This window comes from Triplophysa dalaica, chromosome 14 (assembly GCF_015846415.1).
Source record: "Triplophysa dalaica isolate WHDGS20190420 chromosome 14, ASM1584641v1, whole genome shotgun sequence".
Taxonomy (NCBI): domain Eukaryota; kingdom Metazoa; phylum Chordata; class Actinopteri; order Cypriniformes; family Nemacheilidae; genus Triplophysa; species Triplophysa dalaica.
In genome coordinates this window covers 16,313,286-16,332,033 of record NC_079555.1, presented here as the reverse complement: position 1 = coordinate 16,332,033, position 18,748 = coordinate 16,313,286, and the positions used below count along the sequence as shown (strand labels likewise).

The window sequence follows — 18,748 nt, the reverse complement described above, 5'->3', positions numbered from 1 at the left end:
AATGTCTTTGGTGCATCTTGTTAACATCCATTATCTGTGAAAGCTGTTGCTCCGTTTCTGGTTTAGATACAGTATTATTGTGTTATATGTAGAGATGGGTACCGAGAACCGTTACTTTTTTGACCGGTAACGTTACATAATTGGGTCGATACCAGACTATCAATTAGCTTCATGACAAAAGATACTGTTATCGATACTTGTGTTGTTTTATCCCTGTGTATTCGGGTGTTAAATGGCGAATTAGAGGCTGCTGATTGTCATTTTCCATCCCAGAAAGATGGCCAAAGTTTGCTCTGCGTATGTGTGATATCTAGGACCACATGATTTACGCGATGTTTTTGTAATCTTCTTATTTTGCATGTTTATGAGTGAAAGAATGTAATGGTTGTGCTTGAGGAGCTTTCAGCGTCCGGTAGCTTCCGTCAAACACCCCTTTGCGGCAACCCGTCAAAATAAAAGTCCTTTATTTGAGAACAAGTTATAATATTGTTTTAAATAATTCGGCCAGGGGGTATATTTAATTACTTTAGTAAATTGAAGAAAATGTGCAATGTAAATAGTACATATAATAAAAAAAGGCTTTTTTAGAAAATAGTACTTAACTTATGAAGATCTAAAACCACAAAGGAAAAAAGAAATACGGTCTAACAGACAAATAACCATAGTGATGTAAAGTAAATATGTTAAATTACATTATGATGTGCTCCTATGCACATGCCGTAAGTGGTATGCTAAGTAACACACATGTTATGTGGCGTTTTCGGTTTGCTCCGAAGCATTTGTAAACAGCAGTTCTAAAGCTCAGCTGTAATAAAGAAACATAAAATGTTTCACATCTTTTCCCATCATGTGTTTTTGAATCAAATTATAGAGCGTAGTATCGATAACGATATTGAGAAGAACCAGTATCAATAAACAGTATTGATAAAATCTTAACGATACCCATCCCTAGTTAGATGTATTTTAGTGGTATGTACAATAACAAACTGTGACAGTTTTCGTCTTACCTCTTTAGCTACACCGTGCAACTGCTGGTGACTCACGCACTTATCCATATGCTCCTTGTGGAAGAATTTACACTTCTCTGGCACCAGGAGGACGTCGCTCACGAATTCACCAACTGAAACAAACAAAAACAACACATACGCCATGAGCAAAGGTACGTCTCTACCGTCAAGCTGATTTGCAAGAACAATGCAGAACACCAAAGCAAATTGCTAATTTACGGCCATCAACACATGGCCTTTTGAATTTTATAATGAGCGTATTACAAATAGGGCGAGTGACATCTGAACAGACATCTGGTCAGTATCAGGAGACGGAACAAAGATCAGATTCATAAAGCCCATCACACAAAGAGAGAGAGACGTCTCGTATTGCAATTCCATTATAGACAGTTGTAGCACAGAATTCAAACTCTTTAGGATTCATATTTAAATAAAAGTAAACAGCAATGGGCGTTTCTGAGCGAGTGACGGCTGAGGAGCTCAGAGGGCCAGTCTGGGATTGTGTGACATATGCAGGAGAGTTATTACATAGCTGATTTCATGACAGCTGGGAGGCCAATCTGACCTCGGAGTCTGGGGGAGAGAGAGAGAGAGAGAGAGAGAGAGAGAGGAGGGCAGGGAAAGAAAAGGGCAGTGTTTTGGAAAATGAGAGGGTTTGGAGGAAAGAGCTGGAAATAGCAGAGAACACAGCTGTTCTTCGAACCACGGCTCGCTCACCCTGCACGCACTCGAAACGCACACGCATTCCTGCTGGAAACAGGCCCGTGGGCCCTCGGGGCCCAAATCAACTAAACCCCTTACATAATTCAATAGATCAGCTGAGAGATCTTATTCATACAAACCAAACAAGCCTTTCCTTGCATCGATGACTCATCACACACTGTCAAACCCAAACCCAAAACACATCAACACGTCTGCAGATGACCACGAACAACAGATACGATATAAAATCAACAAAATCTTCATATATTTGTTTTCTGTTCAAGGGCTTAAAATTATTGTAGTTTGCGCTAAATGGCAAGACAAACTGTTCCATGTCACGATAACTTAAATCCTGTGTTTGGGTTTTTCTTTATGTCAACATGTTCTTTCCAGTATCCTTGCAGATACAGTATCCTGTACAAGTTATCAGCAGGTTTACAAGCCTAAGATAGTTATTTTTAAACATAGTGTGATAGGTCCGCAGGAATCTTCAGCGTATTCTTCATCAAATATCCTGGTGCCTTACATAGATTTCCATTGTAAGCCCATTACTGTAAATTCTATTTGCTCGTTTTTACATGCCGAATTATTTCCGTGGTAATGGACAGAAAGTCACAGGTGCCGTCAATACGGCTCGTATCAAACTAGGAATATTCCTGTAACACAGTCGGCTCGACGGAAAAACAGTGCGTGTGATTCAGCAATAATAACATAATTTGTTTCCAGCTACAGCAGAACAAGTGAAAAATAAATCCTGGCAGTTTCTGCGAGGCTGTGCGGCTGGAATAAACAAGGTCTCATTGATATCGTGTTATGAGAGCGGGAATATTCTGCCATTGCTGGAAAAAACCTGTATTATACTACCATAAACATCTCAAACAGCGTTGTTTACACATGACATTAATGCGATCCTAGCTTTCCTCAGTGAATGTGGCTAACTTGCATAAATAAAATATTTATTTAACTATCCAGAAAGAGTCTGAACTACTTTTGATGGTGTTTTCGTCTATTCTGGAGCTCCACATGCGGCAATACAGTCTACGGCTGAGTTAATAGGACATTTTTACAATAACTTTTCTGTAATATTTAATACATTCAGGTCAGATAAAAAAAAGCCTGACTTGGATGAAAGCAAAAACATAAAAGCGCTTTCACACGCGGATAAAAGCAGGACGCTATGTGGAATGACTCATTTGGGTATTCTTTTCCATTTTTTATTAAATAACCGCGCGTGGATTTCTCAGACGGAAAGCGCTCGACATGTGATGGCAAATTGCGGGCGCACGCCACGATCAAGCTCTCTCAGGTGATCCAACAATGAAAAGAAAAGCATTATAGTCGGTAACGGTCACAAAGGGAGAAAAAAACATAAGAAGAACGACACACACAGGGAAGAAGAGTACGACTTTTTAGTTTATAGCACAGTTGCTCTGCTCAGTCCCAGTCTTGCATCAAAGATTTATATCTATTACACATAAAATGCAGTATAATCTTCCTCTGAATTTTTTTATCTCCGGCTATATCCGTTAAACGCTGAGTCACGCAGGAATCCGTCTGCATCCATCCATCCATTTTCAGGAGATGAACCAGCTTAACCTTTGGAGCTGAACATTGCTGATGTTTTTGTGGAGCAGAACTGCTGTTGATGTAGCACAATCCGCGCCGCTAAAGAGCAGTTTATCTCAGCGCTACACCGTGTTTGTATCATTCAGGCCTATTAGGGCTAGAGAGAGAAGCGGTCAGCACTAAACCAAACCAAACAAAATGCTAGAACACATCTGCTGACGGCCCATTAGGAATTAACCTCAGCCCGAACTGAAAAAAGCGAGCCGGTGCTTGAAAGTGAAGAGCTAATGATCGAATATGAGCTCCGCTATATCTTGACCAGAACGCCTCTTAAAACTCTCTTGGAGAGTAATTACTGCAGTCCATGACTTGCTCTCTATTCAGATCACCAGGAGAACACGGCTTTAAATATAAATGAGTGCATGATGAAATACTAAAGTAGATTTTTAAGAAAACGAGTGCCTGCAGAGTTGGGCAACATATTGAATATCAGATATTGAGATTAAATTCAATTCCATTTTATTTATATAGCACTTCTCACAATTTCACTGTTGCAAAGCAACTTTACATAACATCATTTTAAAAAAATATAATAGTTGTACTTGAGGGAAAAAAGTAAAGACAGTTTATGGTATTATGATGATACATGGTATTACAGACTTTTTTTCTTTGTATGTAAATGTACACTGATGAAAATGACTGACTGTGTTGTCAGAGACGGTCCATTATTCAATTTAAGTATATTGCTAAGTTAGGTATATTATTTTAAATATTGTCGTCAGGACAAACTTAAAATTACAATATACCAGAAGAATTTGCATTAATACCAAAACATGGAGAAAGAATATATTTGTAAAGTTAAGGTATGTTAACGCGCATAGAAGTTGTTAAACATAAATACAGTCTATATACACTTAATACAAAATCTCTGTAAAAATAGAGCAAAATATACTATTTATAATATTTTTAGTTGTTTTACCTCTATTTTAAGTTTTGCACTGCATTAAATTAAATTTTAGCATTAATGGAATTGTCCGTAAAATAAAGAAAAATAAACTGGTAATTTATTATTATTACCATATTATTCTGGTGTTAATTTTGTAAGGATTTAAAGTTACAGAATATCGTCATTGAAAATTCTTTACAATGTGAAAATATGGACCAAAGATGGAACCAATGGGCAATTTCACCCTCACAAGTGATGCAAAGCGCAAAATTATTACAAAAATGGCGACATCATGCAACACAGGCGTGTATGATGAAACAGTCCCCCTGACATGATTGCACATGACTTAACATGGGAATGACTTACTAAACTAAACATATAAAAAACATATGCAAGGTGTGGTAAACCAGAGGTGACAAAATTGTGTGGTAGCACAATCGCATTTATTTGTGTCCATTTCATAGTGGACATGTTCTATCCAGATCATACTTCTAAATTGGGGTAAACCTTCATAATCCTTCTAGAATCTAGAACAGAAGAAAAATATAAAATGTATAAAGGATGGTTAAAATCTGGAGAGATTTTAGGTCAATCGCTCAGGATGTTGCTATGCGTCTGCCAATATGTGTTCTGGGTGTCTGATCACTAGCGCGAATCAGTCCTAAAATACTGGACCTTAGATATGGCTCATGTCCCTCCTCCACATTTCAAAAAGTTGACCTCTTTATTTCACGGATGAGAATCAAAGTCTTCTGTAGCAAAGCAACAGGGGAAGTAGTGTTGGGCGATTTTCTCTATAGTCAGATCGTTCTATCGCCAGCCTGTGGATCGGCGATACGCCATAGTATCGAGGGGCGGGGCAATTACGCATTTATCCATGACAAACTGGATCTGTTGACAAAAACAGAAGCTTATGTGTCTTGAAAATGCTCATGAGTGGCTGAAATTAGCATTCTATCAGAGTTTAAGCTCAGTGCAGCTGGCAAAACATTTAAAAGGTACCACTGCAACCTTTTAAACGAGAGAAAGTAAATTATTGCTATAAGTCAATATCATTCATCCAAATGCTTCATTGATGCCTTATGCGCTGTTATTAATTGAAACAACTCATGCACTGGTTTTAAACACGCATAGTACTTCCTGTGTGGAAAAGCGCGAGCCGCGGGTATCAAAACCTCGCTCTTGCACTGAAAACTCAACATTATAAACTGTCTCTGGCACGAGGTAAAGCCTTTGCCCTCTTGCATGAAAATCCGCAATGCATGCTGGTAATATTGATTCTCAACATATTTTTGCAAACAGCCAACAATTGTTTAGGGAATCAGCTATCGCCGATGGGTCTGAGGATCGTCGAAACACAATAGTATCGTCAATCAGAACAACCCTAAGCCGAAGATGCACAATTTGAGGCATTCTTGATCGTTGATGCTGAATGAGTTACGTGCCCTGTTTACCCTTCGCATTAGATAGTTTTTGAAAGAATCCCTAGAGTTTCACATAAAGGTTTGCTGTCCAGCAATGTTCACTCTTCAAGATTCAATTTTAAATCCTGCACAGAGAAAAAGATCCAAGATCCAAACTTGTTTTATGAGGATATACAGTTTGTAAAAACACCACTTTCTGATTGGATAATGATCAGGTATGCTCGACTGGATCACGGTCAATTGTCCGTTTTGACCGCAACAACATAAACAAGGATGACTGCATGCTGCAGGGATGGGTATTTTGTCATCTGTATTTGAAGGGTTGATGAAATAGCTTCACATTTTGTATCAAAATACTTTAGTGATGGTATTTTTGTGTTTTAAAATACTGTAAAATACTTTGGAAGTAGAAAGTCTACATGATGACATAAAAATGCGTCCTCTGATGCAGAAAATAGATCCATATGGAAGGAAGGTTGTCAAGGTAAGAAACGTGCAGGCTGGCAGATTTCCATCGTTTTCTGCATGAATTGCCTGAATAATTCATGTTAAGTTTTGGTGTTTGTTTTAGTAGCCTAGGCTAAATAGTTTGTCAATTTACATAATGTGTTGTGTTGAAATGTGTTGTGTTGAAAGGCATCGGTAGCTAATGAGACGTGTGATTTCAGTTTGAGTGATTTTATTAGACTTTGTTAAGCTGACAAGTTCTGTTACTTCTTTCCAAATACGTTTCTGGCTACATTTTAACATATTTGGCTTAAACGTATCGCTACAAAACATATTGATCATTGAATTATTGAATGCTAAAATGTTTTTTTTTTTACTTCAAAATAGGTGTCCAATGATGAAATATTTGATTGCGGAATATTGTACCCTTAGTAGCTGTACCATTGCAAGAACGACTGCCTGACCCATTATATATTATTATTATATTTATGATCAACAATAAGAGGATCGATTAGTTGGAAACTAATTGCTAAAATACATCAGTTGTCTTCTTATGAGTGACTTTTTTGTCATCGAGTCCCATCGTCACCAAATAACCAAATTAGGATACAATTATGAGTCATTCACAAACCGTTGAATGCGTACGCGACCAGTGTGGATAAAATTTAAAATCAAATGGGTTCTAGCGTGTTCTATTGACTTTTATCGTGTCGTGTCACGTCCGGGGTAGGCACGGTGTAGCTTTATCTGGGAGATCACAGGGATATGCAAATATATGATCTTTTAACTGTTATTGCATGACTCAGGCAGAGAAAAGTTGTTGCTATCAAACAGTGTCATGGTGAACAATAGGCCAATTGGTGAAATAAGAAAATTGCATTAGCTAGCAAATGATTATTAAAACCTTCTATAAGTGTTAATAGTAAATAATACTAAACGTCTAAAGGTTTCTTAAAATCCCTAATAAAAAAAAGAGAACTGTGATATTTAACACACACCAGAAAAGTATTTAGTACTGCAACTATATTGAGTATTGTGACGTAACAAATTGCAAATCTGCACAATCTTTTAAGATCAAACATGATATCTGCCGGCGTCTCTGAGGTTATCCCGACAGGGCGCGGCAGTCATGTTGCGGTGAGGGTGGAGGGCCAGACGCAGAAGAGCCGCCCATGTCACGCATTACACCACCAAAACAAATCACTCTCCTTAATTAAACTCCAGAGGACTGAATGATGCTGAATCACAATGAAATCTCCTCATTAATAACCGTGATAAGCCCCATAGGCAGCGGAGAGGTGAGAGTACAAGGTAAAACAGATATGAGTGTCTCCAAAGTACAGACTTCCAGTCAAGGTTAAAAAAAATCTTATACACCAGAGGTTGCTCTGCCAGACATTATACGTTTTGTGCTTGACTATAACACAAAACACACATAATTTAGTCGTATTTGCGTAGTATAAAAAGAGAGTTTGAGCCACAAAATGACATTTTTCTTGCTGCAGACATGACACCTCATGTACCCTAAACTGTGCAGTCTGAATTGTCTAGATTAGTTTTCATCTGGAGGCAATAAAACAAAACACATCACATTAAAATAAGCAAGAAAGCCGCGAATATTGAGGATTTTGAACATTTTCATGAGCTTGTTGCCTTCTATAAACTCGATTGCGAAGTGACAGAAAACGATGAGGCAAAAAACTTTTTTTCTTTTTGTAATCTTCATCCAATTTGTTGTGCTCTACTTCGGATCAATATAACCCTTTCCATGTCAACTCACAGGTGGAGGAAAAAGATGCTAAAAACACTATGGAGCTGCTCCGGGCAGATTAAAACAGCTTTAGATGCCGTGCCGAACCTTTGCTATTGGCTAGCCGTCATTCAGACACGCAAGGAGTGCGAGTGCATTGTCTGCCCGACCCTGTCAATCAACCGGAGTTGATGAGAGTCAACATCTGCCATGTCAGCTCGGCAAACACCCACGCACATACACAACAGCAAAAATCTGCCATCTCGGGAAGCCTCTGACAGTCGGCCCATTTCACAGTCGGCTGGCAGCGCTAATGGCTTTTTTCAGCCTGTGAAAAAGCCCAACTCAATCAACTCTTCCAAGAGAGGAGCAATCAGAGCGGGAGACACGTGGAAAACCATTTCTCTGAACAAATACAGTTTTCTTTACGTGGATGAAAACAACAGGAAACGAGGATTTTAAAATGACAATTTAAAAATCGGTCCCAGTTAAATTGCAGGAAGCAATGGTGTTTATTTTTTTGTACTTTTTTGTGGGAAAAAAAATTAGGGCGTGAATTGATTTCGTTCTCGAGGAAGTGAAATATAGTCACGCAGAGAAAGAGATGACATTTGGAGAGGAAGATTAAAGATATAGTTCAGTGGAAAACTCACCCTTAAGGGAACAGTTCACCCAAAGATAAACATTCTGTCATCCTTTACTTGTCTTCGAGTTGTTCATAATCTGCATGAATTTCTTTGTTGTGATGAACACAGAGAAAGATATTTGGAAGAATGCTTTTAATCAAACAGTTCTTGGACCCCATTGTCTACCATAGTAGGAAAAATTACTTTATATTAAAAAAAATTGTTGAACTCAAAAGAATATATTAAGAATGTAGGACAGAGTTCTGAGGCACTTTTGACCACCGTTGTCATTTTTCCTACCATGGTTCCAACTGTTTGGTTACAAGCATACGTCTGAATATCTTTCCCTGCGTTAAACCAAACAAAGACATTTATACAGGTTTGGAACAAATAGAGAGTGAGTAATTCATGACAGAATTTTCATTTTTGGTTGAACTACAGGTATGTCATAACTAGGTGTATATGACTTGCATAATACAGTCAGTGTTAAAATACCATTTATCCTGGCTCTACTAAGCTTTTTAATAGGAGTGAATAGATAATGACATTTCGATGCTCCAAAAAGTACATCCGTCAATCAAAAACTGACTACAAAGAGTAAATAACATGAGATCTTTTTTTAAATTACATTTCATAAAGTGTGTTATAGTGTGTTGAGTCGACTCTGAATTACCCAGACGAGTCGTTCCATTCCGATCTGCGAACCGCTGCGGATTCACGTCACTACATTAAGTCCCCGCCTACGTTTTGCTAGGACAACCCGCAAAAACTTCACTGTTCTCCTCCAAACACTATAGCTCGTGAGCCTCATTCGCGGTAGACCCATCACAGCAGACTAAATCATCTGACAAATCACATCAAACTAGGCTAGCGGAAAGTAGAGGATTAGACAGATGAATAATTTAACAAATCATTTGAGAGTCAGTCAAGAAGTAAGGTAAAAATAACTGTCTATTATTAAAAAATTATCTTGTTTTTACACCCATGTACATAAACTTGTTGTTGGACACTCCATAAACCACGGTAGGACCTTAAAAATTCCAAGTTATGTAAATATCCATATTTAAAACTTTATAACTGTATTGTCTATCTTCCGTTGTCCATTGGTTCTGCATACACAAGAGTTTATAGAGATGTCAACCGTTGTTATAAATGACTGAAAATGGCAGGGGAAAAAGCTAAATAATTTGATTAAAAGATCTGATTGTATTACTTGGCGCTTTTTCATCTGACTCGGACTGCCAACTCACAAAACGGTGTTTTTACAGTCTTTTACCACGGTAATGTAGATACAGGAGTAGTACAGTACAATATCAGTGCAAGTAACACTGAACTGTTTGGAAAGATTGAGTCAGGAGGAGACAGAGAAAATGACACACTTAGAGACTGTTAGTACTGTTCGAGAAAGAGAAAGAGAGAGAGAGGGAGAGAGATATTACTCTAACTCTAAATGACTGGGTTGCCATGGTCAATTGAAATAAGAACTTCTGGTAGTGAGACAGTGGATCGCAGTGGACTTCTACAGTGACCCAATGAGAAAACAATAACACACACGGTCTCACAGCACAAACGGATCTCCATCAGCCTCATTACTTCTGTCTTAAGGAAGAAATGAGATTTTGATTTATTACCGTCACAATATTGGCTTTTTGTCCCTCTGCCACCTTCTGTATATAGCAGAATAACAGAGAGTAGTGACTGAACTAAGGCCAAATGCTTTCAAATTTTACTTTCAACTTTACTTGCGTTCGATAAGTACAACTTCAGCCTCATAAAACACTACACCGAATATTGAAATAGTGCCTCTTTAAATACATACAAGAGATATGCTTTGCCAACACAGATCCATAAAAGCAACCTGAGCTCCAATTCAAGCTTTGAAGTTAACGTTTGCTTTGAAAACGATCTTATTACCTCGTTCAGACGTAACCGTGTCCCTTCTTCTTTCTCACACGTCTCAGCACAAGGACATCTTTAACCCCGTTAAACTTTCAGGAAAATCGCCCGTTCAGAGACAAAAGCCTTGTCGATCAAACCACTTACCCAAGCACTTGTATGGCACCACTATGTGAGCGTGGCCTTTGCACTGCTTCCTGTCCTTCTTACACCAGTTCTCAATCTTGACCGGCTGGTTGGCCTCCACCACATTCGTGATCTGCAGCTCGGGATAAATCTGAGAAAGAAGAAAGATGAGCTTCAGTCAGAGAGACAGGCTGTGATAAGGGATGGGAATTTCTCAATGATTTCATATTTGTTTTTTATGAGCTCAAATATTTGAATGTTTGTTTATTTAAATGAAGATGATTATGACGTCGTATGTTACGTTTTTATTTAGACGTAATTTCCCATCAAGCTTATATTTATCATTAAAGACTCGTAATGCATTAATATAATATCATTTATATAGGTTTTTTAATGTTGAAAAATATAGAAAAATACATAAAACTGCATTTAAACCTGCGCGGAACGGTATAATTCAATACGAACAAATCATTACAGATGATGTGAAGAACCGTTAAATGAGACGTGGGAACACTATGGTCTTCTGTAGCGGTGAGTTAACCTTGTGGTAACAGTTTTATCATTATGAAAAATATGAATATTGGAATAGCATTTTTAATTTTGGAATAGTTATTTTGGATTGAATATTCAAACATTCCTGCACGACCCTAGATGTGATCACCAATTTGAGACGCCATCTGCATCAGTAACTAACCAACATGATTTAGTCTCTTTTGAAAAGTCATTAAAATGACAAGCTCAAAACGTACAGGGAGGGAGTTGTTGTGTACAGAAATAATTTACATTCAATCAAATCGGGTTCTCTATATAGTTTTTTTAGTATTTATTAGCGTTAGGGTGTTGGGATAATGGAGCTATGAATCTATGAGATGGACTGTTTCACCTCTGAGCGAGAAGCTTAACCCCAAAAGTGTAGTGAAATACAATATAGCTGACAAAAAGCAATAAGACACTTTTCACAGGCAACCTCTTAACCGCGGTAAACATCACTGTAATACAAGTCTTAAGTGACTTGTTGCTTTAATAACACTGTGGCAACAGCATATATGGATAAAAGCAAAGCATTTTGTAACAATATTTGTTTCATGTAACATCACTTTACCTCTTGACAGTACTGCAGCACCTCCTCTTTGGTTCCGACGCATGTATTGGCTCCGGAAGGGTCTGGCTCCCAGCGGCCAGTCTGGATGTTAATGTGCATGTTGAGTTTGCCGCAGAACATGGCAACCTGCGGCTCTGCCACCGCAAACCCGGTACCGGCGTTTGCTGCCAGCGCCTGTGAAGCAGAAAAAGAGAGGCGGGTGAGAGACAGAACGAGAGGAGGAAGTTAATGGCCGTTCTCATTACAGGCCAATAAAAGTTTAGCGGGTTCAGACCTGCCATGAGGTGGGGGTCTAGACGTCATGCTGAAGTTCTTCTATAATGACTGATTTGACCCAGAGATGAAAAAGATCATTCATTTCCCATTTTATTCACGTTCCTTACTTGAGGGCCGTTTAATGACTCATCCTGAAGGATTTCAGCAGCTAGAGCCTTTAAAAAAGTGAAATGCTTTGACAAAGATTTTTTTACTTATTGGCTCCGTTTACTATTCATATACAGTTTTCAAAAGGATTGCTCTTTGAAATTTTACAGTTTTTCTAATCATGACATGTTTTCAATAAAGCATGTCTTGAGTAAGTCAGTACAGCACATTAAATAAACTTGTGTGTATTAAATGTGCTATAGAAATAAACTTTTACTTTTTGTCATCCTGACAAAACAATATATAATGGATATGTTTGTGAAGCTATTAGCATAATTTTCTCAATATTTCTATTTATCGTTTATTATACTAGTACATTTTATGTACACATGGAGCTGGAGCAACCAGATGTCCTTTTAAATTTGCTGTAAACGGAGCACTGCACACAACTATATTCAACAATGGTGAAAACAAAAGTCGATGTATGTTGTTATGTTATTATTATAGTTTTGATTTTAGTTTTGTTATTATTTTATTTCTTGTTTTTATGTTAGTTAAAGGTTTTAGTATTTTTGGTATATGGCCTTGTCATTTTATTATTTATTTGTTTATTTTTTATCTTGCTATATAATGTTAATTCATTTCTATTTTAGTTTTTCTTCATTATTATAATTTTAGCGATTAAACTGTCAGTTTATGTTTGAGGCAACTTTTAAAAATCCTATAGTTAAGTTTTTTACTATAATTTTTAGGTCAATATTTTATTTAATTTCAATTAACAGAAAAGTTTTAATTTTAGTAAACTAAAATAACTTTCGTTTTCACATATTATAAATGCATACACGCACGCACACACACACACACGCGGTAAATGTAAAAGGCAACAAAAACCTTGTAATTTCTGAGTTGTGACAACCAAGAAAACATGTAAGATGAAACAATATGTATGGTACATTGATCAAAAGTGTAACTATACGACTTAAAAATACCTACCTCACATTTTACAAAGAACTAAAGGACTTGTTTTTTTCCATTATTGTTTTTTTTAATGATAGTATATTTTTTCATAGTGGATGTCCCAATTTGAGATACAGCATGTGCAATTTTCAGAGAGTTCTCTAGGGTCCATTTTTTCCTGAAAAGAACGAGTATACTCTTTAAACAACTCTATTCTGTCAAGTATTAGAAGCACAAGCAGCTTACAGAGATACACGAAATGTAACCAAAAACCAATTTCGATTTCCAGGGACTAAAACAAGACCTCAGATACATCTATTCTGATAGTAAGTATAATGTTGCAAATAGGACCGTGTAAGAGTACAAGAGATACCATCTCTAGAGATATTTCACATGCTCCAGGGTCACGGTCCCATCAAAACGACTTTAATTTGATTTGGTTTGTTTGCTTACACACGCATCACTGCATTGAGAGTCTTTGCGTCCTGTCCATGTGTGTGTTCAGCACACGGTCATGCATCAGAAGACACACTCTGACCTTGCTGGATGCCTCTTTGAATGGCTCCAAACGCTCCAGGGACTAAACGAAAATGTCCGACAGTCTCTAAACGCATCATTTCCTGCTGCTAGCTGGGTTTGATGATACCCGCCTCAATGCACGGCTCATATCAGTGGTACTAAAGCAATGCACCGCTTACAAAAATTTACTGGCCACGGCTCAGGTACACAGTGCAGGGGGTTTTGGACACAGATCAGGGGGATTATAGCCATTGCAGTCAGAAATTTTAGGTTTCGAGTCACAGAAAAGCCCAAACCAGGTTTCACTAGCTCATCTAAACACCCCACACCGTCATGAAACCACCGTAGTTTCCACTAGCAGTGTCCCTCTTTGCCCTTCCTGTTGATAGGACACGGGTCTCGTTAACACTACAATGTTCTTCCTCTTTTCCAAAACAGGAAGCAGCTACGCCCGTCTGTCAGTAAAGGTCTAAACAAACATGTCTCGATTGTGATGAAAATGGATGGAATGATGATTCACACAGTTAATGTGACTCAGATTACGCAATAAAAATATGAGCAAAATGATCTTTCTTTATTGAAATTGAGGAGCAATTAAAGGGGCGGCGCGTTATACTTAAGTTTTTGAAGAACGGGAGGTCGGGTAACAGCCCAGACATGTTGGACTCTTCATGTTGAGTAACATGTCTCAATGCACCAAATCTGTTCAGTTTGTTTGACATCTTAAAAAAACAAAACACCTCTGCCAGACCGAACTGAAGAACCTGCGACTTGAAACTAAATTCTTATGTATGCGCAGACACGCGGCAAAAAATGACTTATTATAAACGTTTACCTAAACATTATTTTAAACATTATATGTTTTATTGAAAAAAATTAAACCGACTAAATGACTTCACTTTAAAAAATCAATTTGAAAAGGTATTATGATCTAAATTGAGCAACATGTGTGTTTGTGTGGGTTAAGACGTCACATCTGGACTCTGCAATGTAGCATCTTGTGGAGGGTAATTTGATGACTGCGCTAAAAACACGAGCAGCAACAGATCATGTGGAAAAACATTAAGAGTTTTGCAACACAAAGTCAATTTCATAATAAACAAACTGTCTTAACTAACCGATCATAAATGAAACTGACTTTGTAGAGAGTGTGTATGTTGTCACTTTCAATTGGTTTTGGATTTAGTTCATACAACTATATTTCTAAATCATTCGAAAATGTGTTTAGTGTTTAGAAATTAAGTGGCATCTAGTGGTGAGATGCGAAATGAAACCAACAGCTCACTCCACCGCTCTCTTCCGAAGCACTATTTCGAACGCTTATTTGCTGAAGATAATGTATTTTGGAAACACGCTCTTTAGAGACAACCTGCTTGTTCTTAATGGGTTTGTTGCGTCAAATCCAGTGTGGATGAAATTGAAAATTATAATATGTTCCAATTCGTTTCTAATCTCTTTTGTCGTGTAGCATTGCGCCGGTCATGTCCCGTATAGACACGGTGTAAGGCTACTGTAGAAACATCATGCCAAATTCCATGTAGGGGACCCACGGTGTACATAGATAGAAAAAGCTCATTCTAAGAAAATAAAAACATAACCCTTCATTATTCAAGGTCTTTATACACCTCTGAACACATGGTTAAATTGCATTTCTGTCATATATCCTCCAAAAAAATGACACACAGCACCTTTAAGCACAACAGGGAACATAACGACTAATCAAGCAACCGTCACAAGCTCTGAACTCAGCATGACCGTCTCCCAGGGTGACAGAACAGGGCGGATCAAGAGGGTGTTGGGATGCGGTCGAGTGCTGGCATGCACGCCAAAACACACAACATCCTGCCTTTAAAACCAGAGAAGAGAGAAAGAGAGTGGAGAATCAAAGGATAAGTACACAGAGAGAAAGACATTGTAAAGTGGTGGAGGAGGGCAAGAAACCCCAGTAAACTGCATAGTCGTGATGGCTTCATCTGTTCAAAACAATCTCCCACCATCCTTCATTCTTATACCTTCATCTTATTGACGGTCTCTTGTTCACGTTTATTTATAGAGATTATAGAGATTTTTATTTATTTATAGAGAAATTTTCACCACAAACTAGTACGGGAGATCTAAATGACTAGTCATTTTTAATATAGCTCCTTCAAAAATGATAACGATAAATCCAAGTTCATGCCAACCAGAAGTATTTATCTACTTTCTTTTCTATTACCCACAGGAGCTTTACTATGGCTATATGTGCTTTTCATAGCAGTGACATTCTGGGAGATCTTCACTTAAATTAAACTTAAAAAAAAAAGAAAATTCTATGTAAGGAGAATATGAAACGCATGTCAATTATATGGATGTTGAGTAATATGGATTTTCAGTAGTATTACTGACAGATACAGACCAATCAAATTAGCCAAATAACTATAATCTTTTATGGTACAAAAATATTATAGACCTCACAAAAAAGGGATACTCGCAGAGTACACATAATAGGAACAGTGCTCACAGCAGACTTTATGTCTGAAGGTAATTGTCCTGAAATTTATTAAAGCCGATAAATTACAAAAGCAGTGCTCTGATGGCTGGCTGTTCTACCAGCGGCCCTTTAAAATGGAAGAATTTAGAGACTCAACTTCGTAGCCTGTTAACTGTCAACCGTTCCGTATACGGGACACCTAAGTTTGCGTAAATATTGTGCATGTAATTTCTAATCAAATCATGACAAACTATATATAATTGGAAAGGTCAAAGATTCTTGAATTCAGAATTCTTTGGTGTTCTTTTAAATAATTTATGTAGGGAGAGTTATTGATTATTTTTTTATAAAGAGTGTGCTAAGATTTTTTTATTATCCTTTTGCGACCCATATTTTATTAATGTATTTTTTAATCAAAGAAAAACACTTTTTCAATTTCAATAAACCTAACAACATACATTAAATTCCTTATTCCAAAGAATTCATGAGTTACCGCCATTTTAGTTCCAACATGCGTTTTCATGTGTAGGCTCAAAAAGGCCTCCAACAGTTAACAGGTAAAAGTGAAATTTAGCATGCTGACAATCTCAGAGATGTTGCCTTTTTAATTTGTCATCTTTAAAAGTAATGTGAGTTATATCGGTGCTAAACACTCCCCTATCTTCTGTTGGTGCGCCGTAAACTCACCCAATGGGTGGAGCCAACATTGTGATGTCACAGTGCACAGGACGATCAAAGAAACAAGAACCCAAGGTCTTTACTTTTAACAGGATGAGTAATAACAGCATATACTCAATACATTTAGACAGCAGAAAGTATTTTTAACTAAACCAACTAGTTTTTTTAACATCCAACCCATCTTTTATTTTTTTGTCCTTCCATCTCCACAAACATCAGTTATGGACTCCATCAGACGCCTGTTTTATTATTATTATTATTATTATTTATCATTATTGTCATGGCTGTTGAGCAATGAGAAAAGCGAAGAACATGCTCCGGAAAAAGAAGATAAGTGAGCGAGACCGGAGAGAGAGGGGCGAGAAGATGAAAGAGGAAGGTCAGAGGTAGAAGAAGACGCTGAAATCAAAATGCCGATAACAGTGACCAGTGCAAGCAAAAAAAACGTCATCTATCTTTAAGTGCAAGAGCAGCAGTAAGTGGAGACAGCAAGGAGCGGTCCATTTCTGCAGCACTTAGACTCTGACTGTCACACAGACACATGAAAATCACGTGGACTCCGGGGGAGAATCAGAACCAGCGCGTGAGCAAATGGACCCAGGAGAACTGCCGTGTGTCCTCATCTCAAATGCACGGAGGCCACATTAAAAACACAACACACACACACATGTTGTGCAACAAAAACCGTGTTTGGAACAGAAAGAGGAAATGGGTGGCAGGCTGGAGTTTCACATGAAACGTGGGGGATAATGAGAGGGAGAACTGGAAATTGGCGTCAGCAGTGGACAAACATGAACAACAGAGACTTTGTGTGGAAATGAGGCCCGTAGTTCAATCCAATGTGACCTCATTGACCACAAACACACTCGTCCAGTTTCATTGCACCTCATATTTGGAAACACACACACACACACACAGCAAAACACTATTTACACTGTATGGAAATGTATGTACGGGACTGAAGGTGAACCTCCGGTTCTGTCGTTTCTGACCGCCGTGTCTATAACTGCTGTTATATTCACACACACCTGAGAATACACTCACTTTATCTATAACTATACTGTGACAGAGCGCAACCACATGTAAAATATCACTCCTGATAAAGATACAGGGAGAGAGAAAGAGAGAGCTGAATGATCCACCTTACTATCAAGATTACTCTTAAAATAAAATATTTGCATTTTTGACCATAAATGCTTTAATTAGCGCTGCTGACACAATATCAGATTTTCAAAATCAAATTTCTCTTTTTTTGTCGATGAGTGTGTTTACATGCACACTTGTTGTCAGCTTATTTAGCAGAAACTGACTAAGGTCATGTAAACGCGAAAAACGGTTTTCTCTCTTGGCAAAAGCTCATAAATTTTAATTGCTAGACAGAGTGTTGATGGTGACGTCACTGCATGAGGTTTGGAAGTACAGCGGCGATTTGCCTGAGATCCCAAAAATAATGTCCTGTTCTGAGGAACAACACATCTTTATGGCATAGAGTTCGATTTAGCAAAACCTTTCAAACACCACCTGAATTTTAACATCACTAGGCAACACACACACCTTTAACTATTACTAAATTTTACACTTTACAGACTCTTCGAATTAAACACCCCACTAGAGGTGTCACTCACACACACACCTCCATATGAAAAGCTATTTTCAGGAGCAGTGTACACACAGGAAGGGAAAGCAATGCTGTCTGTAAACACCGCTGCAGGTCCGGTCGCCTCTCAGTATGTGTGGCCTGTGGTTTTCTATTTTAAAAAGTGAGAAATCTACCCAGCGGGCAGCAAACACAGTGCCCACACCTCAGATCGGACAAAAACACAAGTGACGCTTCTAAAAAAACACACAGGCCCTTTACGCCCAATGCAGGAATCCAAACATGTTCTTATCCGGCTTTTACAATGAGTGTCCATCTGTGGGCGGATCATAAAGCAGCTGGTAACCTGTCGGAGTGCTGCAGGGGTGACGTGAACCAGACCAAACACAGAACGGGCCCATCCAGCCCACCACACAGTTCCAGAAATCTCCCGTGACCACAGGCACCTGTTTGTGGTGACAGTGATGAGACAGCTGAGGAAAAATACACACCGTATTTTTTCAAGGTGGGCAGCATTAAGCTTACTTCTGGTGAAAACAAAAACATGGAAAAAGGGAAGTTAAAAAAATCCA

At 38.1% G+C, this 18,748-nt stretch overlaps 1 protein-coding gene across 2 annotated transcripts in view; it reads right to left on the bottom strand.

Annotated features, from left to right (window-relative positions):
* aplp2 (amyloid beta (A4) precursor-like protein 2) overlaps positions 1-18,748 on the bottom strand; it is a 72,690-nt gene that overhangs the window by 29,946 nt on the left and 23,996 nt on the right. For both annotated transcript variants that reach the window (XM_056765715.1, XM_056765716.1), the window contains exons 2-4: positions 11,593-11,766; positions 10,512-10,641; positions 1,008-1,120 (exon numbers count right to left, since the gene is read on the bottom strand). In XM_056765715.1, coding sequence (XP_056621693.1) covers positions 1,008-1,120; positions 10,512-10,641; positions 11,593-11,766 — 417 coding nt within the window. The remainder of the gene's footprint in view (positions 1-1,007; positions 1,121-10,511; positions 10,642-11,592; positions 11,767-18,748) is intronic.